This window comes from Rhea americana, unplaced genomic scaffold (assembly GCF_003343005.1).
Source record: "Rhea americana isolate MKP2758 unplaced genomic scaffold, rheAme1 scaffold_228, whole genome shotgun sequence".
In the NCBI taxonomy this organism is placed as follows: Eukaryota; Metazoa; Chordata; class Aves; order Rheiformes; family Rheidae; genus Rhea; species Rhea americana.
The window spans coordinates 700523-725729 of NW_028186344.1; the positions used below are offsets into that span (position 1 = coordinate 700523).

At 38.1% G+C, this 25207-nt stretch overlaps 1 protein-coding gene across 1 annotated transcript; it reads left to right on the top strand.

Moving 5' to 3' along the window:
* Nucleotides 1–405: 405 nt before the first annotated feature.
* On the top strand, nt 406–24284 carry TTC38 (tetratricopeptide repeat domain 38). Its single transcript, XM_085305896.1, has 14 exons — nt 406–527; nt 3892–3969; nt 4671–4752; nt 4937–5108; nt 6206–6379; nt 8889–8964; nt 11337–11456; nt 14614–14673; nt 15769–15807; nt 16631–16712; nt 17673–17838; nt 21141–21300; nt 21431–21504; nt 22360–24284. Exons 1-14 carry the CDS (start codon nt 504–506, stop codon nt 22451–22453), a joined length of 1401 nt encoding a protein of 466 aa, XP_085162022.1. The 5' UTR covers nt 406–503; the 3' UTR covers nt 22454–24284.
* The last annotated feature ends 923 nt before the right edge of the window (nt 24285–25207 follow it).

A 25207-nucleotide genomic window follows, 5' to 3' on the forward strand; every position in this document is an offset into this window, starting at 1 on the left:
CTCTGACTGCCATGGAGCAGCCGCCCGAAGCCCACTCCCTCAGCGGCAGGGCCGTGAGGGAGGGAGCCTGGTGGGGTGTGAGCTGTGCCCCCCAGGCCCGCTGCCGGAATGGGCACTTTGGTTCCCAGGGCAGCCGCCAAGCCAGGTCACTGTTGGCAACAGGGCTTCCCATTCCATCGCGGGGGGGGGGAGGTGTTGTACGGCCCGTTCTGTCAGCCTCCCACTCTAAAACGAAATAACCCCCCCAGCCTGGCTTGTCAAAACCCCAGCGCTGCCCGCGTTCAAGCTGAGGGCCGCAGGAGCAAAGAGCCATGCTGGCCGGAGTTGCTGGTCCGCAGCCCCGCCCCCCTCGACCCCCCCGGCGGCGCCCAGGAGGGAGGGCAGGGCAGGGCAGAGGAGGGGCGGGGCCCCGCGGCCCCGCCTCCGGCCGTTGGCGGCCCCGGCCCGTGTTCCGCGGGACAGGAGGCAGTGCGGTGTCTGCGGAGGTGCTGCGTAGTGGGGCTATGGCGCCGCTGAGGGACTGCAAGGTGAGGGCCGCGCTGCGGGGAGAGGGGAGTTGTCTTTAAAGTTCACCCTGGCTTATTCTCCCGATAACCTTACGCAGAAAGTAAGGGTGAGGTGAGCCGCGGGTGCTGCTACGACCTTAAAATGCTTCCGAGTCACTGGTCGCTCCCCTCTGTATAAATAGCGCCGCACAAGGGGGTGAAAGTCCCCGCGTTTTGTCGCTTGTGCGAGCGGGTGCCCGGCCGTGCCTGGCAGTCCCTCGTGTGCCCCGAGGCAGAGAGCCCTCWAGGTGAGCTCTAAACCAGCTGATGCTCAGGGTTCAAAATCTGCCTGCGGTAGCTACTTCCTTATTAGTTGGTTACATGTCTTACCTGCTGTTCTCCTTTYCAGCTCTAAGATTTCAAATTATCCTGCACAGTGCAGTTTGTTCTCTCTTTCACTCCCTTTATTCCTTTTTTGTTTATTTATTTATTTTAATTTCTTACCCAAAGCTGTGGCTTGTTCATACCGTGGCATTTTCAAAGTTTAACACTTAACAGAGAGTAGTCTGTTGTGTTAGAGATAGCTCAGGCTTCCAGAGGAAGCCACATCTGGAGGGATTCAAAGCGTACTGTCATGTTACTGGTTAAAAAAAGAGATAATTTTAACTTGGAAAGAGTTCTATTAATGAGGCCTTTTATCAGGAAATACTGAGAGGTCCAAGGAGGTGCCAGCATGATTCCTGCTGATATATAAGGTAAGAAAAAGTTAGGAGAGGAGGCTAAAGAAGTGCTCGAGACCTTCTGGGAGTGTCATAGGTTTGCGAATGCCAGAGCTCTGCAAAACTACCACTAGAGTGATAGGGAGTGGGCAAAGAGCAACCTGGAAGAAGCAGAGGTTCCTGAGAGCTAGCTGGGCCTCCAGGAGGGACGTAGGTACGAAAAAATCACCAGCTCTCATAACTAAACTCTCATCTTAAAGCAGGAAAAAGGGCAAGGCTTTGACCTTGCCGAAAAGCAGAATAAAGGGTCAAGGCAGTGGCACTCTCCTCCAAGAAATATTATAGAGAACAATCTGTTCTAGAGTTAAAGGTTGCAGGAAGTTAAGGCAACAAAACTCGATGCCGGACACTAGGAAAGGGGACAGCGATACTTGTTTTACAAAATCTCAAGCTGATTTTTACCTATGAACACTTCATTCTGTCGCAGATTTCATTTGCTCAGAATCTCACACCTGTGTACACACAAGCACAAAAACCAAGCAGTGTCCRGGTAGTCTGGTGAGAGTCACTTAGGTGAGATACAGAGGATGAGAGGTGCTGACTCTTCCATCCTCATCATGGCTCTTAGGTTCTCAATTGGCAGCAACAAAGTAGGTTTCGGGCATATCTTTTATATCYTTTAGGATCGAACATTTATGGAGTGGTTCTTTCCTAAAGTCTGTTTTATTGGTGGGTTAACAGGAAAAGTAATGGCACATATGAAACAACTCAACCTTGCTGTAATCTTCCTGTTGTCAGAGTGAGGCTCTGTTGATTTATCTGTGCTGTGGCTTTATTAGAGCCCAGACTTTCTCACCTCAGTAAAAACAACACCTTCCTCAATTTGATAAACTGTGAAGAAAATCTTAGTTATCGGTACTGGCCTTTTGTTAACCTTTGTTCTGTTATTTTTTCTGATGCCCACACACAATTTCGTTTTTACTTTATTCATACAATTCTTAATACTACAAATCTCCTCAAAATGGGATAACATATTCCACTTGGAAAGTGCTTTCAACTGTTGTGCAAGACAGGCGGTAGCACAAAGAACAACTTTGCATAGAAATTGGTATGAAAACTAGTGATTATCAGCCTATGGTTCATGGTCTATTTTGCAGAGCTTCATGAAAGGTAGCTTGTAAGTAGTAGGCCTAACCCTTTTCACTTTCCTTCTTACCCTATTTCTTAATGCAGTGTGATGCAGTGTGATTTATTTATTTATTTTTAARAAAATACATAACTTTATGTTCTGGTGTAGTCTTCTAAGGTTGCAATTTGAACACTTGTGTACTTAAACTGCTGGTATGTGAGCCTTTAATTCAGTCACAATGAGAAAGCTTTAGAGTATTATTAAAATAGATGTCCTTGCCTGGTTACTTGAAATTTTTGACAGTTGAATTATTAGAACCAGGAAATTATTTAAACTGTAGAATGAACTAGATAATTTCCTGCAGAACACACAAGGAATAATCCCTGATTAAGAGAAGTATGAATTAGCTTGCTCCAGGTCTTTCTTGTATATATATCCTGCAAGTTCTGTGTAATGAATAAGAGTGATCCTGTAGTGATTAGTATAGCTCTTCAAATGTGTATACACTTAGACAGGGACATGGTGTGCTAAATTTAAGTCTGTACTGGGGACGCCTGCAATCTTAAAGGTAGTAATAGGTTCAATATAGGACCGCTGAATGGAGAGTGATTAGTTGGAATATGTGAAAACTGTATTCAAAGAATGTTAGTAAGTTTTGAAGGGAAGCACTCACATTTGTAAAATGACAGGCTTTCTGATTGTACAGCCATCCTGTGTAAGAAAAGAGCTTGCAGGCAGTTATTGATAAAATGCCAATTGGCTCTAGGCAGTCATATGAGTAAGTTAGGCATTTTGGAATAATCATTGGATTCTTCATTTGTTTCGTGAGATACTTATAAGAGCACTCTTAAAGACTGCCTTGAACTAATTTGCTGCAGCTAATTCCACTGTTGGGTAAAGAGCACATCTACCACCCACTTAGTAAAATAAATTCTTTTAATCTTCTGGCAGTTTGACTGTAGGAGATGTGATATCTTAGTCAGTGTTATATAACTTGTTAAGAAACTGTGACAGCTTGATTCGGTATTGCATTTTAGCTTTATCAAATGTCCATTATTTTTCCTTTACATGAGGACTGTGCACAATCTGTGGTCCAGTTACTTGTTGGCTTCAATCCAGTGACATGGTGGATACCGACCTACTCAGGCAGATTATGTGGCCTGTGTGTTACTTGTGGTATTGATTTCATAAAGAGTAAAGCAGGTTTTTATTTTACCATGTTACTACTTCAGAAGAGATCTGTCTGCAGCAGAGAGACTAGCCAAAAATTGAAGTGTTTTGAATTAAGGATAGTTCGTTGCAAGGTGCATAGCCCATTGAAATCTTGTGCATTCTGGAATTTGTTGTCTCTCCACGAGTACARTTCCCCCTGCTAACCCCATTTAATTGATTATCTCCTGTAATTATAACCACACATTGTTCTCCCAGCTCTTTTTCTTTTTTTTTAATAACATGATTGAAGAACATCTAAAGATATGATCACTTTTTAAAGTCTGTTGGCTTAATCTGGAAAAATCAATGTGTGAAATGAGCCCTTTCATATTTGTTTGTTGTGCAGGCCTGGCAGGATGCTGGACTTATCCTGTCCACTACTAGCAATGAAGCTTGTAAACTATTTGATGCTGTGTTGACCCAGGTATGACATAAAATGAGAAAATGTGAATCGAAGGAACTTGTGTGTGAAACAGTGTTCACTGCATGTGTTTTTTTAAATTTCTTATCAGCTGAAAGATTAGAAACAAGCTATTTTTAGTTTAGTTTCTTTATGAAGGAAAGCTTAAGCAATGACTCTGTGTGTGTGTGTGTGTGTGTGTGTGTGTGTGTGTGTGTGTGTGTACATGTGTGTCCTTTGGTTCTTCCCAGTAATGTGTGAATCTGTTAGCTAATTTCAGCCAAACCTAGCAGGAAGGTTGTGGACTCAAAGATGTTACATTCATGCAAGCGTCTTGAAAAAAAGTGGCTGAGGAGAGAAGAAGAAACCTCAGAATCAGACTGCCGCATGGCTACAAATGCCAGGCAGCAAAAAAAAAAAAAAAATCAATGTAGCAGAGAGCTATGCTAAATGTGGGGAAAAACTCCAGCCAGCCAGTTCATACTACTTGGCACTGGAGAAATTACTCAACATAAACTACATCAAAACCAAGATTATTAGTTCTACTTGCTGAAATGCCTTAAGGAAACTAGTTTATCTATTGTTCTGCTAAGCTAACTCTTATCTGAAAGTTAAGTTTCTCTTTTACTAAATTATATTGCTTACTTTTGAATTCTACTTGCTTGGGGTAATGGAAAGAAGTACAGCGTCATCTGATTTCTAGCAATTGTCTTTCTCTGTTACAGTACGCAACCTGGACCAATGATGAGCATCTAGGAGGTATTGAGGGATGTCTCTCCAAGTTAAAAGCAGCAGATCCAAATTTTAGTAAGTATAACCTTTAATTCATTGATTGATAGTGCTGAATAGTGTTCTAAATCCTAGACTACTTTTGCCTACAAGACAGTCCCTTTTTAAACAAACAAAAAACCAAAACCGTTTGAGAATTTATGTAGAGATAAATTACCTGTAATTCTCTATATCTAAAGCTCTAATGTGCTGGTTTCTCTAGCAATGGGACATGTCATCGCTAATGGTTTGGAGCTGATTGGCACCGGAAGTTCAGTGCGGCTCAACAAGGAGTTGGACAGTGCAGTGAGAACAATGATGACACTTGCAAAATCACAGCCACTGACTGAGCGGGAGAAACTTCATGTATCAGCTCTGGACATGTTTGCCAATGGGTAAGTGGCTGTCCCTCTAGGGAAGGAGGCAGGAGTTGGTTTGACCATTCAGAATCTTCTTGCTACCACTGCGTACTGCCTTGGGATCACATTTGCTGTCATGTTGCCATCTTTCATCTTACGTGAAAGACTGAAGATTTTAGCAACCACAAATAGAAGCACTACTCAAAAATAGTATTACCTGACATTAATTGAGATCTAGCAAAAGATCAGGATGACACATAGACAGATGTTCTTGAATTTATCTCCCCAAATGGTATGCACCATGACTAATTAGCCAGCAGCACCACAGGCAAGCAAATGCTATATTGCTGATACGTCGTGTCATTAAACACTCCTTTTTAAAAATTTGTCATAGGTCAATCATTGGAATAAATGGTTTAAAATTGAGAAACTATTTAAATGCTCCAAAGGCCCAGTAAAATATCACACAGACTTGGGCTCACAAAATCAAAGCTACAGACTTTTCTGCTTCTCTCTGTTGCCTCCGTATAACAAAAGCTTTATTTTGTCTGTAAAATTGGGAGATAGCACCGTGTTGGAGGCACTGTGGGGCTTACTGTTTTGTTCAATATAACAAATTTATTTATTCTATAGAAAGCATGGCACATGATTCACTTCCATTGTCTGTTTGTCAAGCAAATAGATGACCACAGATTTATTGCTCACATTTTTTTAACAGAGGTAACACGTGAGGGAAAATTACTGAAGCCCTGGTCCTGTGGCTTTAATTTGCACCTAGAGGTGAAGAAAGATGATCGTATGTGTGTGAAGTTAGGTTAAGCATAACATGTCTTTATACAAAAGTTGACCCATGCAGAAAAATCTTTAGATTTATAAATTAAATTTGATTCATTTGCCTTGTCTATTACAGTGTGTGGCTTGTAGCACAAGCCATTTGTTTGCATGCTTTCCTGCGAGGTACTTTGTGAAGTCAATGTCATAGTAAAACTTAAAATAAAAAGACTAGGAAATTCCTTCAAGGTGAAATCTTTTGATGACAATTTTTCTATTTTTCAGAGTAGCATGAGTTTAGTAGTGACAGTAGAGGTAGGTAGGCCTGTCTTTCAGTGATTCAAATAGTTTCTTGTTTCTAGCCGGCTTCCAAAAGCTTGTGACCTATGGGAACAGATTCTACAGAGCTACCCAACTGACCTGCTAGCCCTCAAATTTTCCCAGGACACTTACTTCTACCTTGGATATCATATACAGATGCGCGATTCTGTTGCCCGGGTTTATCCTTTCTGGACACCTGATGTTCCTCTCAGCAAGTAGGTCATGCTTTATTTTCAAAATTGCCACGTATCTGGTGTACGCATGTGCTTTGTGTGGTTTTTTTTGTTTGTTTGTTTGTTTGTTTGTTTAATTTCAGACACATCTAAATAGCAGTGTCTGTTATCTTGTTGTAGACGAACTTAGGGGCAGGTGAATCCAACCTGACCTCAATCAGAACATTTTTCCTATACCGCTGCTAACACTGTTGGGGAGGTTTTTATTTTTTTAAGTGAGCTACAGCTCAATTAATAATTTTTTTATTATCATATATGGATCATGTGTTGTAACGTACAGGATAAAATTCTGGGCTCTCTGAGGACAGTGCCAAAGCTCCTTTGGGCTGTTAAGACCAATTTTTTTCCCAGAGCCCACACTGTGGATGATAGAGCACATCAGAGGAAGGAAGAAAGGAGCTGCAATTTAGAACATCAAAGTATAATTCTGAAATAAAATTTTGAGATATCTCATAATGGGTAGTGTGGCAAAGACTGAAAGGAGAATAGACTTCTTTTTAGTATCATTAGTTCAGTCCCAAAAGCTTTTATTTCCTGAAACTATTCAGGATACTATAAGTCTGTTGACATGCTGATCTTTTATAAAAACTGACCTGCCATATATAGTTTTAAAATAGTTTTAAAGACCTGTTAAATTATTCAAAAGCCTCTAACTTTATGTAAAACTGTACATTATTATGTACATAGATTTATCATTTAGAGGGAGAAGGATGTATTGGCCATCCACAGGCAGCCATAACTTTCTGAATATTCTATGAATTTTACTGTAGACCAATACATAGTACCTCTGTATTCAACAYAGTTTTTTCTTTTTGTCTTTTCCACAAGCTGTGTAAAGAAGAATAGACTGAATGTTAGCATAATAATGTATCTAACCTGTGCACCCCACAACTCATGGGATAGCAGGCAGTGTCAGACATTTTTTTCTAGCAGTGTTAACTCAGAAAAATCTGAAACTCTTTGTTCTTCCAACTACAGTATTCTGTTATTATTTACTGGAAAAAAACTCTTCAGCAGTTTTGACTGCATTTTTGTAAAATTTTCCAGATGCACATGTTACAAAACTTCAAGTTGTTGTCTACTTAATTGTAAAGAAGAAAAGAATATCTATGTGCCAAGTTTTTCTTCAGGTGTCAAAACCCAGAAGGTACCCCACGTCCTCAAACCAATAGGCACATGCTTAAATATGAATTGAAACTTACTTTTGCTGGAAAAAAACCAACCTTTATTCATCTCAGTTCCTGAAGTTAATCATACACAATGTACTCTGTGTAATCTGTACACAGATTATTATTTCCATTACCTCAGGAGTTTAAAACCAAAAAACACAACAGATACTTTGAGAATARAGAACCTATCCATGGTATTTTGCAATCCATGAATCAGCAAATGCAATAAGAGTTAAATATTTCTTAAAATGACCAAATCAGGTATGTGTGTAAGAGTACACAACATCTCTAATTTTCCTTTACCTTGAGCCTATATTGCTTAGTGAGGGTGTGTTGTGAAGTGACAACGATAATAACCAGTTTTAAAGAGCCACTTCACATAAAAATATTTGCTTTTTGTGAGCACTCTGGAAAGTGCAGAAGGCTAGAGTCATATATACATGTTACCTTTGAGACATTCAGCTAACTTTGGGAGAAACACTGTTTTGCTTTTAACCATTAATTCTGCATTTTGCTACTGTTAAGAAACCAGCAGACTGTTCTGTTCAGCTCTGTTAATTCCAGCCTGTACAAAGATATAAACATCAATTTGCCTGACACTGGTGATGTGCATCATGTCACTGCTTCCCATGCTGCTGTCCCTGGGCCTCTCACTTCCTATGAGAACTAGCTAGTTGTTCTGTTTTCTGCAAGCTTACATTCTCTAAATCTAAAAATAGCATTATAGTTTGCCAGCAGCAGCAGCRGCTCAACAGCTGATTTTTACCAGCTGCAGCCTGGTGGGTCATGGAAGCCAGAATAGCCACCTTTCAGAAACTGTAAGGTGTTTTAACACCCTCTCCCCACCCTAACTACTGTAACTCTTAATACACTCATGGGCACTTTTTTCCCTCTGTTGGTAAAATTCATTTTGCTACTAAATGTTTTAAATTTGGAAAATGATAAAATGATGATTTAGACTATGTTAAGGAAAACAGACATTGAGTTTAGCTATTGCCTGTATATTCTACAGTTTAGCAYTGAAAAAGTTATTTTTCTTAAAATGCTGTATTCGCAGTTCCACATGACACTCTACCAGCACAATATGTACATTACGTGTTCTGACTATTGTGCTTATTGGGAATGAGGAAGAGTTAGTCTTTTGTTAGATGCTCTTTTGAAAAAAATATATGGGTTCTGACCTCTTTCTGCTGCTCAGTGTTATAACTTGTATAGTAAGAATTCCTTTGAATTATACTACTTTTAAAGGTTTTTTTTTCCTGGCTTAAATTAGTTCTAAATGAATGAAGTGCTGCTTTTGTTTTYCCCCTCCTTTTGTTTAGCTATGTGAAGGGCTACTACTCTTTTGGACTGATGGAGACAAACTTTTTTGATCGTGCTGAAGAGCTTGCCTATGAGGTAAACTGGTTGCTACTGGTGCTAAAAAGTTTTAGAGCAGTTAAATTACAGTCTGCATGGAAATCTTCGTTTGAGAAATATGGTTAAGGGACATTCAAAATGAACTAAACAAATATAAGGAACTGCTTTAAAATTAAGATGTGTGAAGATGTTTAGAAGACTGAGGGGGGATCTTATCCATGTCTGCAAGTATCTGAAGGGAGGATGTCAAGGGGATGGGCTAAACTCTTTTTAATAGTCCCATGCAGAAGGACAAGAGGCAATGGGCACAAACTGAAACACAAGAAGTTCTGCCTGAATATGAGGAGGAATTTCTTCACTGTGAGAGTGACAGAGCACTGGAACAGGTTGCCCAGAGAGGTTGTGGAGTCTCCTTCTCTGGAGATATTCAGAGCCCACCTGGATGCAGTCCTGTCTACCATGCTGTATGTGACCCYGCTTGAGCAGGGGRTTGGACTAGATGAYCTCCAGAGGGCCCTTCCAACCTTACCCATTCTGTGATTCTGTGATTCTGTATTTGTGATTTTGTTGTGGGTTTGTTGGGTTATCTTAAAGGCTATTGAAGATCTTTTAGAGCTAATAGTAGAAAATCTGATTTTATTATTTCAAAAAGAAAGTAAAAGATCAGAAATCTATATATCTCCTAGTTTCAGAGGGAGATATGAAGGAGTCTGCATCTCTATGTAACAAGGGACTTTCAGCACTCCAAAATATTAGTTATTGCATGAATGGAAACAATTTAACTCCTCGGTAGGACATTTTAGAAAGCTAGGACTAGCAGCAACTTCCAAGAGGTCACCAAGGCTATTCACCTGCTCCRAAGAAGGATCATGTAAACCTAGGTCAGCTTATACATTTCTCAGCATGTTCATTTCTCTTCCATGTGGAGTCCAAGGTGGATTAACCTTTCTAGTTGAATCTTCATCAGTGCTGCAACAGAATAGTTATCTCTAATCTATTACATATGACACTGCTGCTAACAAGAGTAGAATTTGCCTTTCTATGACTAGAACAGAATGCTGACCTTTATTTGCTATGTGATGAGCTTTGTCCTCTTCCTACAATACAGTTAGCTGTTCTGTATTTTAATATTTATTCATTAATTCATTATTTATTCATTCATGTAACACATTCCTTTTTTTTTTTACAAGTTGATTTTAGATCATTCCTCCAAGTGTCAGTATCATATTGAATTTTGTTCCCGTCCTCCACATTGCCTGAAGCCTATCACTGGGTAGTGGTTTCCACAAATACCGTAGACTGACTCTCTCCACCATCCCAAATGTTAGTAGAAATAGTGAAGAGAAAAGCGTAACATGGAAATGTATACATAGTTTCATAAAGGACAGTTGATTCTTTAGAGAGATTTCTCAGTCTATGCCATACCATGCAATCTTATCTTAACTATATATCTTTCACTTGCTTATGAGAATGCCATGTCAGACAGTGTCCAAAAACATGTCTAAAACAGTGTATGTCCTATTTACTGGTTCTTCTATGTGTAGTAGGCTRTTTATCGCTATTAATGAATGTTAGACTGGTTTAAGGCAATCTGCTCTTGACAATCCATCCTGGTTGTTGGTTCCCCCCCCCCCCCCCCCGTTTTCTAAATGCTTGCTGCTGGATTCTTGAACAATTAACTCCAGAATGTTTCTGGGRGGTCAAAATTAGCCAGCCTGTTCTCTTTTCATGAAGATAGTAATTACTTTTTTCTTCCAGTCATCAGAATCATCCCTGTCCTTCAAGAGTCTCAGCTATAATCTGTAATGTGTGTTTTTTGCCAAGTTTCTGTTACACATCAAATTGCTGAAAGTGACAACAAAGGCTAATCATTTAACTTGAATGACTAGCATTATAAAAAGCCTGAAACTTGTTGGAGCAGGAAAGAGGAATTTGCTCAGTACTCAAAACTGACCATGTTCTTACAGGCAAAACTCAGGGAACAATGCTACTTTTGCTTATTTGCTTCTTTTTTAAACTAAATTATTAACTTGCCCTGTATTGAGAAGGAGGATGAAAAAAAATATGTTTTTGCCTATGCATGCAGTTTTTTCATGACTGATATTGGTTTCATGTCTGTGAAGAAAAATGACATTTGATAATCATCATTAAAGCCTGCATTTTAAAACTGTTTTGCAGCTGTCCATCTCTGTGCARTAGAAATGAGGAAGTGAAGTCAGCCAATAAACGTTTTCTCCCTTTTCTGTTCAAATCAGTCTTCCAGGCCATGGTTGGCCTGAACAGTTCAGTGATATACTTAACACACAGCAAACGAGAAATAGCTTCTAGTTTCTGTATCAGCAATAATAAACATGATTATTTACAGGTTTGTAAGCTTTACCGTGTTTTCTTTTTCTCTCTCTCTCTTGTAGGCCTTGGCTGTGAATAAGACAGATGCATGGACTGTTCATACTATAGCTCACATAAATGAAATGAAAGCAGAGGTGGAGAAAGGATTAGCATTTATGAAAGAAACTGAAAACAACTGGAAGGTACGTGTTCTTATAATTTCTTTATAATTTTGTAGGTCGTCTTTCTCTCTTCTAGGCAAATTCAGTGATTTTTTTTTTTTTTAATTCCTTTCCACCCACAGAGGTGTTACAAGCAATGCAAATCTTATAAATTAGAGGAAACCATGATTCAGGTGCTGTTATCATCCATGCCATTTCTGAAGCAAGAGTCAGGAAAAGAAATGTCATTTTATGAGGGTTATGTGTTTTGGATTACTTCCAAGCCAYCTTTACTAGGAATACTGAGGTTATACAAATGCCAAACAAGTCAGTAGGCTAGAGCCACCCAAAGTCTGTCCTTTCACACTGTCTTACTTTAGCTAGAAATATTTTAATAAACACTGCTTTTGAGCAAGAGTGTAGTTTGTACAAACACCACAGTTCCTGTTTTCTAAGTGAGTAGGGCTGGCTAGATAAATTACATTTCATAAAGACAGTATCATTGTTGACAGATGAAACATCAGGCATGAAACTTGTAATAACCTAAGATGAGCTGTGAAATAATGCAAAGCAGACATTTTGGAAGGCTCATTAAACACTCATGTTTGCTTCTGGATAGGGAATGATTTTTAAAGATCAACTATAAAGGAAAGAGAAATGATGCTTCTGGTTTTTTTAAGTCTACTCAAATTATTTTATATATCCAATGTATTTGCATATCTCAGCAGAGTATTGCTGGAAATGCAGCTTAGTTTTTATTTGTGTTGGACAGTGTATGTTTTACTAATGATTAAGTACGTGCCATATGCGGAGCAGAAGTCGGTAGAGTTTGGAGTTGCTAGAAGCTGCAAGAGTTTTTTGAGAGTTATTTGAGCTTGCCGGCTGCACAGATAAGCTTTATTCTTGCAGTGGGCAGTTCCACCTCACCCAAAGAGGAAGGCTGGATAATGAGGCTAAAATGACTTCTTGTGCATTTGCTTTTTAAGTTAAACTATTCAGGAATCAGGCTTGGAAGTGTAGTCACTTAAGTTTCAGATCCCTCACTTGAGTTTCAAATCTGTCATGTCTCAGAATACATTTGGTCCTTTGGCATTCYAGTTTTAGTAAAATGGTGATACCAAGGACTGACAGTTTGGATGACACCTTCAAAATCACGCCAGCCATTTTCAAAATGAGTCCCTGACTTCTGCATCCCTTTTGAACTCTTTCTTAAAATGGTTGCACGCCCCTGCAATTGTATCCTTTATCCAAATAAAACAAATTGCAAGATCAGTAAGCAGAACTGTGACACACCTTCATGTCTGACTCAGTATAGCTAAGATTTATAACAGCTGACAGTGTTGTGATGATAATATAATCATGCAGTGTTTTTCATCTTGGCCATTATGAACACAGAATGTTCAAATATCAGCATGTGAAAAAGATCATGGAGCTCCAAGGACATTAATGAATTTGCATGAATTTGGCCTGGTGATTTGGAATCTTTATTTATTTGTTTTTTAATGACTAAGATAATCTATCTATACTGCCACACATTTAGGTTGCTCCTCTTCYGTTTAATTTGTTTTTCTCCTTCCCAATAAGAATGGCTATATTTTCTTTCCTAGGTGGCTTTATTTCTTTGTTCCCACTGCAAAAAAGCAGATGCCATTCATTTCATATGTATGTTTCAGTAAAAAATCAAGCAAGGCAAAATATCTTGCCAAAGAGGCCTCTGTACAAATGCTATTTATTATAAATGGATTTTTTTTTACAGCACTCTTGCAATGAGTTCTCATAGCCTACTCTTTTGTTGTCCTTTCCCTGACTACCTTTATACATAAATAAGGTAACCTGCTTTATTTTATTTATTTTAGCAGCCCATTGGCCTGCTTTCCCATAGCAATTTGGACTAGATGATCTCCAGAGGTCCCTTCCAACCTTACTGATTCTTTGATTCTATGAATTTAGAGTCTCAATTTTGAGACTCTAGATTCTTGTGCTTTTAGGAACTACAGAGGTAGCACTGATAATTTTCTAGTCTGTCCATGTCTCTTATTCATGCTGTATTGGTCCTGGGGAAAAATAAATAAATAAAGATATAAAATATATTGCCTATAAAGTCAAATTATCTTTACAAAGAACTGATTTTTGCATGTTAACTACTAGGTCAACATAGCAATTTTGAGTCATTCAGGACTCAAAATCAATAGCAAAAAAAAGGCCTCATTTTATTCATGAGGAGGGAGTCCAGTATTCTTGTTTGTATGACATTTGGAATAGTTCCTGGTGGTAAACTTGTCATCATCAGGTTTACAYCAAGCACTTAACTACTTCAGTTGCTTAGGTTTGTTTTGTGATGTAAGCAGTCTGGTAATCTTTACCTGTTTAATATTACCTGAGCACTGTAAAATTCTGAGAATCACTGGGAACCTTTGTGCTTATCAGAAGTGAGTGGGTTTTTTTCCACTTGTGAAAAGATTAATTTTTACCTACGATGGCAAGAAAGAATGGGAGAAGAGGGAGGAACCTTGCTCATATTTTAATTTTCACCAATAGGTTATGGAAATACATTCCTATTTCTTTTCTTCATGCACTCACAAAAGTGAACGGCAGTGAGTCTTAACTGTAGGCCAGGGAGGAGTACTCAAACTGCTGGAGAGAACAGTGCAAAGCTAATAGAGTCCAGGTGATATTCATACTGTCTCATGACCTRCCTATGTGTTTGATGTCTAATCTAGCTTCTGGGATCAGCAGTGAGACATGCCTTTAAGAAGTGATTCSTCTCTGCTTAATGTGACTATCTGGATAGTACGGATGAATGGCCCTCATAAAATGAGTATCTTTCTCCTCTAACTCTCTGGACCACTTTAGACTATACATCTACATTTTTAGATGAGACAAACCTTACTCACATTACTGACACTTCTTCCCCCCTCAACGTTGAAAAATAAATGCCAAAAAAGGATGAAATCTTCTGATGGATCTGAATGCAATTCCTCTCTGAAAAATGATGCTGGAAAAGAATTGCTTCAGATATCTCTCTGAATAGCCACAAAAGCAAATGTATCAAGTGAGAAGGTATCTTGGCCAGCTGGTATAAAATTCTTGTCCCTTTTATTTCATGAAGTACTTGCTTTTACTGAAGAAGAAAACAAAAATCTGACTGGATAGATTTAAAGGGGAAATTATTTTGCAAATAACTTTTTCTCTTTTCCAGAACAGTGATATACTTGCTTGCCATAATTACTGGCACTGGGCTTTATATTTTATCGAAAAGGTATGAGATAATTTCATATAGATATTTTATGGTGTCGAGATAGATAACTTATTTAACACTATTTAAAAGGCAGTTATGGGTGGTAAGGGGCTTCCAGCTACTTGAAGGRATGTTTTTACAAAATAACACAATGCCATTTTTTGTAAGATAGTCTGTTGTTATTTTGAAAAGTTTTAGTTACATTGGAGAAAGTTCCAAGATTTTTGTTAGTGTTGAAAAATTGTTGTGAGATTGTTAAACATTTGAAGATCAAATAATTCTCACTATTTACATTTGGTACAATTATTTGATAGAAAAAATAACTTGGTTCTCCTATCTTCAGAAAAAAATAARGTAAAATTCTCTTCAAATTCAATATTAATTTGCTGGCTCAAAGACTGTAAGAAAGAGGCAGTAGGACTGATCTATTTAGTGTTATTAATTATTCTTCTTAGAGATTTCATATTTATTGAAGAACTTTATAAAAATGCTTAAAAGATACCCAACTTGTCAGATTGCAATGCAGAAATTCTGTTTTTTATAATGCTTTGCATTTGTGGGGTTCATTTACCTAGGGAGACAAGTAAGATATTGTCAGGAAGGCAGTGTAGTTTGTTTAGAAAACATAGTGTAACTTGCCTATATTCTGTAATGGTAACATAGAAGAAGCATAATTCCCAGGATTAGTCTAATAGCTTGTTTATTTTGCTACCTTATCTCTATACAACTTTTTTGCAGCCTGCTTAAAATTACTTTTCTTCCTGTGTCTTTGCACATACTTCAGGATGCACTCATTTTTGCAAAGATCACTAAAAGGAACATTAGGACTAGAAGTAGTATCTTGTCTTTCTCCCTCATGTGTAACTTAGAGCAATATTGTTATCCATCATTAAATGAAACTATACTTACTATTTTACCAAGTAAATCCTAGTTTATCTTAGTTCTTCCATTTAATACCTCTAAGTTTCCCTAGTTCAGGTTATTTGATCAAGTCACGAGGCAGCTGTGGAATAATACCATGATATCTATTAACATTACATATATGTTTGRCTCTACCAATCACTTTTGGTTACTGTAGTTTAATATTAACCACACAGTCCCTTTTTACTTTTACAGGGTGAATATGAGGCTGCTTTGACGATTTATGACAATCATGTGAGTAGAGGGCTTTTTTCTTTACTGAGAACACACTGAAGAACRTATGTGCTTCCTTCCCTCTGTATGAGATTGAATGCTGTCACAGTGGGCAATACATATTTTATTTACATCTGCTGTTACWACATTTGTGGGGAAAAATTTTCAACTGGTAGATTGCCCAAAAGACACAGCATTGTACAGTTGTACTTTTAGGAGCTACAGGGGTAGCATTGGTAGTTTTCTAGTCTGTCCACGTCTCTTATGCTGTATTGGTTCTGGAGGGGGAAAAAATGTACAATATATTTCCTATAAAGTCAAATTACCTTTTAAGAGAACTGATTCTGTATGTTAGCTACTAGGTCAGCATAAACATATCTTTTCATTCACTGTTAATTTATTGTAGTTCTWTACTGTCCAGATTTCAAAACAATCTTCTTAAATAAGTAATAGCAAATCAGATAGCATATCTTTGTAAAGATTGTAAAAATAGCATAAGTATTGGGAGACCTGCTGTGTAGACTCTATCTATTAACCTTGGAAAAGTGATGAAGTGATGTAATACTTACACCTCTGTGTTAGGGGTCACCACCATATTAGGTTCTTTCCAATATTTACTGGATTTAACTTCAGAATGGGCAAAATAATACAAATGAAACAAAACATATATGTTAGTCTCTGCAAATTGCAGTATTCAGGAAAGATGCAATCAGGGCAATTGCAAAGTAGTTATTTCTTAGTGAATAAGAAGATAAAATTAATTCTGTACTGTGAAAATAAGTTTGACTTATCTGATTCAGTTCTCACCAGTGCACTGGCAGCTTACAAATACCTGTGATTGCAGATTGCTCCCCGGTGTCTGTCAAGCGGAAGCATGCTGGATGTTGTAGATAACTCTTCTATGCTCTACCGACTTCATTTGGAAGGTAGGATACCAGTCATTCTTTTTTAAATTGTAAGAGAAACCCCCCCCCCCTTTTTTTTCCTTGCTCATTGGAGAAGGACCTAAAGAGATTTGTAGAGCAAGGTTGGTCAGTGTTACACAGGAAATCTTAAAATTCTCCTCTTGAGAAAAGCCTCAATTTGGAGTTTATTATAAAGTGYGTAACCTTTATTCTTCCCAAGAGTGTTTTTTTTGTGAGTTTTTTTTTTTGTTTGTTTGTTTGCTTTGTTTTGCTTTTTCCTCACCTGCCAGTACAGTATTTCATCAGTATTTCTTTCAGCACAAGCTACCAGAGATCACACTTTGGCAAATTTCTCTTTGGTTGTTGCTGGAGATCTGAGGCTAAAGAATAAAATACATAAGCCCCTGAAAAGCTGTAGAGCTTCCCTTGTAGCAAACTTCAAGTCAGCTAATACTAATATTTAACTTCACATTTTGATATTGATTGAAATAACTAGTATATATGTATTACACCACTGAGATACAAGTGTACACAAAGAGCCAGAGACTTTTTTCTTAACTTTTAGAATTCACGTATTAGATTTCTGGRGTGCAAGGGGGAGGAATTAAGTCATTTTTATAATATTCTGCTAAAATTCTAGTGATGAATTGAGTTTGTGTATGAAATCCATCTTACYAGTCTGTATAATTTGATTGCTACAGGTGACTCATTATAAAAACAATTCCCAAGAAGAGATGAGTTATCTCATAGTAAAGCCAGGATCTCATGTAATGCAATCTGGAGTATTGGTGAAAAATTACTGACAGTCAACAAACTATTTGCCCAAATATAGCAGTCTGTGGCTGTAGCAGTCTTACCGTATCAGGGACAAGTTTCTTAAGTTTATTAGCAATGTTATTTATGCTAGGTGAAAGTGAACATATGTTGCAAAGTGATATTTTTGCATCTGRCATTTCTACTGGAAAATTTTTTTACTCATAGGTGTAAAGCTTGGAAACAGGTGGGACAATATTCTCAAGCTTACAAAGCAGCACACTAAAGATCACATTCTCCTGTTTAATGATGTACACATCTTGATGTCCTCACTTGGAGCCAAAGACCTCAAAACTACTGATGAGCTTTTAACAACTCTTCAGGAACTTGCCAAGTAAGCAAGTGAAGTATGAATTCACTGTATTGAATAAATAATTTGTCCTCACAACTTCAGGGCAATAATATATGGCAATGTCTAGAGGGGATTCTAATCTTGTTACATAGAAATCCTCTATATTTGAGGTTGTGGACACTACTTGAACATTTGCTATGTATTTCCTTTTAGTGGGTTCATACTAAGCTATGTTACRTACAAAGGGTGAAAATATTTCACCTGTATAGTAATAAGGACACTCTGCAGCTTGTCAGCTGTTTGTGGTGGTTCTTTTTGCTCTGATTTAAAAGGTTATTCTTTAGTCAGAGTGCATTAATTAGTAATGATATTCTAGTAACTACTATTAGATGTGTTGAAAACACTAGAAAGTATTTTGTACTCAAACTCAAGTATTTACAGAATTTGAATATTTCAACTAAACAAAATGTTTTTGTCATGTTTCTTTATATATGAAGTAAATGTAAATTACTTTTTAGGTTTAATACATAAATGTAATTAATAGATCCTAAAAGCAAGTTACAGGTTTGAATGGTATGTGTGAAACATCATTTTAAGCACCGAAGTCGGAGGTATTTACAAAGCTGTAAGCAATAGACCACCTGGCTAGATTCTTTAACAAACTTAGAACAAAAGATTAATACCTAACTAATAAATATATAACTGCTTTATAAGTAKAATATAAATAGAATCTCTCCCAGTCACACTCTCTCGGTGTGACTGACAGTTTTGGATGTATAGATGTTAAAYAACTCCAACAGAAAGTGAAAAGGAAGCTGCTAAGGTTTGGAGAGATTGAGACTGAAGATACAAAACTGAGAAATAGGCTTGTAAGGAAGGAAATTCATAACTTACTGTCAAATAACATCTCTGTTTGTCCTGCTTGTCCCTGTAATCACACCGCTGCCTTTCCTCCCCAGCTTTCTGGCTGTAAATTTTGTGAATTTTGGCTTTCYATGGTGTAAGCCCATGAGTTCTGGTATTGCTTTTTAGCTTGCCAATTAATAATTTAGTCAGTTCTAACTAACTATGGAAAGAATAGGTACTTTGGAAACTAACCAGGTTGAGTTAGTAATCTGTGTGTAAAAGCAAAGTAAAAAGTAAAGCTAGTATATAGTAAAAGATTAATTTTATATATCATGGATATGTASTAACTAAACAATTTCTAAGATGTGTTTTGTATTTCTTAAAAGGCAGTGGTAAARCTCTTACTTAAGCAAACACCAATCATCCTTGGATTTTTATTACTATTTTTACCCTAGCCTTTGCAATCCAAGGTTGAAATAAAAAAAWAATAATAAATCAAAAAAACACCCTATTCTGTGGTGCTTTCTCTGGTGGTTGATATTGTATGCTTATTTTCATGGATGGAAATGCTATTCTGGTTTTAATTCAGGGGTTCATGTTGTTCTTCATGAACCAGTATTTCAGATGATTGCAAGAGAAAGTAAAATCAGTCTTCCGTGCATGTGCATTTTCTGAGAGCTGAAACATATGCTTAGGTATTTAGGTGCACAGTTGATGTGYATTTTATAACTTCCCAGGAGGTTATATTTTGTAAGGAATTATATATAGGCAACCCTGCATTTTGAAAAATCAGTGCTTATCTAGTGGGAGAAAAGAGAAATTTGTAGAAGTGACTGTAGAAAGCCAGTACAGAGGATTTAGGCGAAAGCTTGGTGCTTTGAAAGGCAGATCTTGAAAAACAATTTGTGGAGGTCTTTTTGTTTGTATTTTTTTATATTACTGTCCTTTCTCTCAGAAAATGATCCTAACGGAAAGCATGCACATGCATATTTTTTCAGAGTTAAATTGCCTATGTGGCATTTGGTGAGGTGTAGTGTAGCCTTCCATTTGCTTTTACCTTATGTACTTCTTATGTAATCACATTTTCGTCTCAGTGAGTTTAAGCTACTTAGCTTAGGAGCATTGCTCTCAGCTGTTGTTACAAGCACTCTAAACAGAAGTAACCAGAGACTATGGTTAGTACTCTAGTCCCTTAACTTTTAAGGTTAGTGGCAAAAATTACCAAAAAATCTATTCTAAGCAACTGATTTGATTTAAAACATTGAAATATGTGCACTATAATCTCAGAGATAACTATACAGGCTGGTATAGAAAGCCCTCCTCCCCTTTTCCAGCACTACCAACCAACCTTTTGGCACTTAAATGATGTGGCTATCTCAAGAGGCCTTGTCACTGTCAGCTTCTGCTATGGTAGTGGAAAGACACACTTCCATGTTGCCTGTGCAAGTATTGTCTGTGGACTGAAGAGTTGTAATTCTGGCTATTTGGGTTTTTTTTTGTTTGTTTGTTTTTTAATATCGGAAACAATGACTGTTTGTATTTATACTTGCTTTTACAGGCTTGTTGTCTTGCTATGTTTCTCCCACTCATAGATTGTTAAGATAAAAACACTAAAAAAGAAAATACAAAACAAAACTTACCTTAAGAACTAGATGAAATTCCTTGGCTGTTTGTGGACCTGCCACCTGGCTGTTTGTGTCCTGCTGTGGACCAGCAGTCTGCCTAAGAGTAGTCATGTCTGGAAAAAGAGAAAGAGGGTAGACTTTGAGAGCTGTGATTCATTATACAGTTTATATCTGAAATACAGTGCAATGCTGACATGTGTGAACAGAGATGTTTTGCGAGGTTACTGTTTGGAGCTTTCTGCAAGAAATTGCTAGCCACTTCTAACAGAGATGCAGATAGAGAACTAGCAGTATGATACYGTGGTGGGAAGATTAGGATAGCAACTTGTGCAGAATTTCTGGCTAGAGAAATGAGTTTTGGAAGACAGACAGTAACTCCTATGTGGTTTTATTCCTAACWGTATTTAAGGAGACATGTTTCTGTTTCTCCTCTTCCCTGTTCTTGCCTGTTCATTCTAAGAGTGTGCACTGAGAGGAGAAGTTGCTACCAGAAAGGCTTGGGTGGTGAAAAACCTGCTTAAACTATTGTTTCTACTTTGTCATCCAAACCCTTCAGAAAGGGTCATTATTGAACTAGTTGTCAGGCAAAAGTTCTACTCGTTGTACGCAAAACTATATTGCGAAGGMAGGAGGCATTGGGCCTGTGCCTTTAGCAAATATGTTGAGAACAGGCTTCCTAACTTCAGCAAGTCAGGAACAAAAAGGTGAAAGTAACATAACTACAGAAAACCCATTATCTAAATAAAGTACTTGAAACATCAGGCTTTGCAGGATAAAAAATAGTTCTATCTGCAGGCAGGGACAGACTGGCACTGAAAGTACACATATTTATCTTTCTTTAAATTGGATTTTAACCACTTTCTTGTTCTACAGAACACATTGTGAAGAACACGAGCTTTCCTTGGTTCCAGGTTTGGGGTTGCCACTATGCCAGGCTCTTGTGGAGTTTGAAAATGGAAATTATGACAAAGCTGTAGATCTGCTGTATCCAATCCGTTACCAACTAATCCAAATAGGAGGCAGCAATGCTCAGGTAAAAGAGATCAATAAAAGGCTTTTTAATGTGACTTAATCCTCTTCCAGTAGCCTGCTAAGCACTTACATTATTAATAACACTTCTTTCTTAGAAAGTGAAAAACTGAATTGTGCTTGTGTTTTTCCAGAGAGATGTTTTCAGCCAGTTACTGATCCATGCTGCTTTAAACTGTAAATCAGAAGCCAAACAAAACCTTGCTAAGTAAGTATTCTTTCTGTTAAATATTTGTGGATATGGTACTGTTCTTAAAAACGAGAAGTATCTAGTATACTGGGACACCAAACTAAAGCTGAAATTTTATGCACTCATTTAATTTAAATGTATAAACTTTAATTAGGAGTAAAAAGTACAATACCTCCCAGTCATCTCACATTCTCGATGAATGATCTGTGTTACAGAGCAGTTGATTTTTAAATGGTTCTTGCTTCTGTTGTGCTTCTTGCCTGTTTATCAGTGTAGTTAATGGATTGCTAAACTTCTGTGAACTGCTGACAATCAAGTCCCTCTTAATGGTAACATATCTACGATATTGGGAAATATGTTAGAGTCAGATATGTGAGCTTGCTCTAGTACAAATCATAAGAGTTGCTCAGTGACCCATATTGAGTTCTGTTAAAATTTATCCATTGGCTCTGCTTGCATGCTTTAAAGAATAGATTCTTAGGACAATATGAGGCCTTGCCTGTTCTCCTTGCTAAGGTCTCTCTGGTGTGTAAAGATTAGATAAAAGAATCAAAGTGAGTCTTCTGTGCACTCTGAGCCCTGAGTGCCTRTTTTTCATCTCAGTGCTGAAAAGAAAACTGTCCTGCTGTTACTTACTGCGAAGGCCAAATGGTAGAGTTTCTTCTTCCTAGTTTTCCTGCTTGCTGCTGCACTGCTCCCTTCTCTAAGCATGATGCATCCTGTCTCTTATAAAGAAGTTCTGCACCTCAAGAAGAGGTCCCAGGTGCTCCTTCCTTCCTCTTACAGTGATATAGCTGGGGATCTTATGGAAAATGTGATGTTATACTCATGACCTTCCTCTCTCTCTCTCTTCCTTCTTCTCTATTTTCTCAGATGCCTACTGAGAGAACGTGATATGATGAGACCAAATTCACCATTGACAGAGCGACTTATTAGGAAGGCAGCAGCTGTTCATTCAATGACCTAGATCTTTCTTGTGTGCTTCAGATRAAGTGGCAGTGAGCTTACCAATCAACATTTGGGTGGAGGGTGCGTGCGACACTATAAACCATTCTAGACTCCCTAGGAACTGGAGACCTAACAATGTGAGGGTTTTTGTTTGGTTTGTTTGTTTTTTAAAGGAGAGCTGTTCGGTTTCAGGAGGTTGTAACTTAGCTTATTCCACCAGGGAATAAGCTCCCCTGCTGATAATGCGCAGCTTTCCGAAGCATCCTATGATACTGCTTTTCTGGTACTTTTGCCTGAAAACTCCCTTGTAACCTGATTATGAAGATGCATGTAGGCATCAGTCAGTTATTGGCCCAGTTTGCTACTTTGTTAATTAAGTGTTCAGGTAATTCAAGTAGGCTTTTTAAGCATAGGTAATAGAAAATAAAGAGCCAAAGGCAATACAAGCATAAACTGATTTCTGTGCAAAGCTTCTAGACTGCCTGGCCATGGGTCACAGACTAGCATTACAGATCTATCTGCACTCAGGATCTCTTTCCAGGTGCATATTTTCTAAGCTCCCTCTCATAAAATGTTAGGCTTCTTCCCTTAAAAARGGGACCTCAGAGCTTTCTGAAACTATTATGTGAATGAAACCAAACATGAGGGACAATGGCTGGCTGCTGATTGGAAGTATTTTAATGTACTCCTTTGGCACTTGAAGATCTTTCAGAAAAAAAAAAAAGGCTGGATTTTTTTTCCTCTTTAAGCAGTGATATTTCTCAGTGCTAGTTTGAACTGGTGTTTTTGTGCTTATCTCAACTTTTGGAAAGTTGGGCCTTTTTATGATCCCAACAGCACCAAGTCACTGCGTGTTAGCAAAGTATACTTTAAAACCAGTGTCASAGTATGCACTTTATAGAACACTGAGACATCTCAGTACAGGTGAAGACTGGAAGGGAGCTCCTACGAAGAGAGAGAGCTAATGAGAACTGACACAAAGCTTTCTCCTCATTTAAGTGAGGTGATAACAAGCTCTGATGCTGCCTCTGGATTCTTGCAGTACAGCAAAGGTAACAGATTATCTTGCAAAAGCAATTCAGAATCCCTAACAAAGGGAAGGAAGACAGCATTTCAAACCAAAACTAAACTTACCTTGTTTCTGAATGGGAATAGGACTGTCTTCAGGTGCCTGAACTCTGGCTTCTGTATCACATCATCAATGTCTCCTGCACRCTTGCCTCCCTTTCCCTCTTGCCCTACTCAGGCTCTTCCCTGGGTCCCACAGCARCCCCCTCTCATGTACAGCTTCTTCCAGCTTTACCACCTACATTGCTCACACTGCACTGTATTTCACCTGGAGTTCCTGCATAGAGGTTTAAGACCTGAAAGTGTCTTGCTGCCAGCCTTCTGCCCCAGCCCTCTTTTGAGAAAAGAATAGTCAGCTTATTTTTAATGCGATGATAACTTGTGAAACCAGACAAGGGTACTTCAGTCCTTGCCTGTAGCTTTTTGAATCCTGCAGGCAGTTGTAGTTCCCTATACTTCAGGTACGTCCTTCCTTTGTGTATCTATCTGGCCRTGGCCTTGCTTTGGCCCACTGTCTGCTACAGTTACAGTAGTCTTTTTACTATTGCCTTTTTTTAATCAGTGCATTTATAACAATGCTTTTGGACAAATAAATTTTACTCAAAGATTGTAACAGATTTCCTAGGGAACAAAAGCCAGAGAACGCTGTTGGCTACTTATGAAGTGTGTAGCTGTAAGTGATCCATTGCTAAACAAAAGTAACAATTACATTTATAATACTTTTGATATAATGTGATTTAAAACTTTGCCTACTTCGCATCAATAAATTCAGATATGCTTAATTCAGCACAAGTAAATGACTTCTTTGCTTGTACTAGGGAAATTTTTAAATGTGTTGTTAAATTATTGGTTTACAAACTTAACAGTGTTTTCTTCCATGAATGTGACTTGAAGCTTTTGCATTCAATTACTACTATACATTTTGCTGTAGRTGAGTACTTCTGTTTTCCTGCCTTACCTTCCTGTTCTTATTTTTATTTAAAATATTTCAGCTATTCCTTCTATTCAGTCTGTTTTGCTTTTCCCCTCTATGTTGAATGGTGAAATGTGGAAACCACCATGAAAACACAGCTGTCACCAACTGCTGGTTCAAGCTTTGCCTAGTCTCACTCCACTCCCACCCCCAAAACCCACCAGTACTACAGCTCACTGTTTTTTTGTTTTTTTTGGGGGGGGCAAGGAAAATGTATCACAGCATCAGTGATATCGCCACAAACTACAGTGGATGGTACATTAGTTTTGAGTCACGTGTTCTTTTGTTTACAAATCAAGACCCGATCTACTAACCTAGGGTGAAATGCATTTTTTTAAAACAAGCTTTCCACCCGTGTTTTCCTGATATAGTTATACAAATAGATCCTTTCAAAATAGAGAATAAAGACCTTACTCTGCTGCAGGAGACTCTTCAAGTGGTAAGTCTCTTTAAGCTTGCATATACTTCAGCGGGTGGGGGGGGGGTCAGAAAACAGAAGCTAACAACTCAGCAAGGTCAGGGATCAGTTTCTCTCAGAGAGCAAAGGCAACCATCAGTTCCCTGTCTGATGACTGCCTGGACAGCAGAGACTCACTGACAGTGGAGAGTGTACTACTGAGTAGGCATGACTGACATGCTAGTGGGCTAGATCTACTGTGTGCATTAGCCAGTGAATAATTGCTATGTATTTGCAGCTTGTGTATATCCTGCTTGCAGAGTCTCTTTGCACAA

Bases quoted from the DNA above. Each gene is read 5' to 3' on its own strand.
- TTC38 (XM_085305896.1), top strand. From the start codon at position 504: ATGGCGCCGCTGAGGGACTGCAAG. The intron at 5,109-6,205 runs GTAAGTGGCTGT...TCTTGTTTCTAG, and splicing joins CTGGACATGTTTGCCAATGG to CCGGCTTCCAAAAGCTTGTG. The intron at 11,457-14,613 runs GTACGTGTTCTT...TCTCTTTTCCAG, and splicing joins AAACTGAAAACAACTGGAAG to AACAGTGATATACTTGCTTG.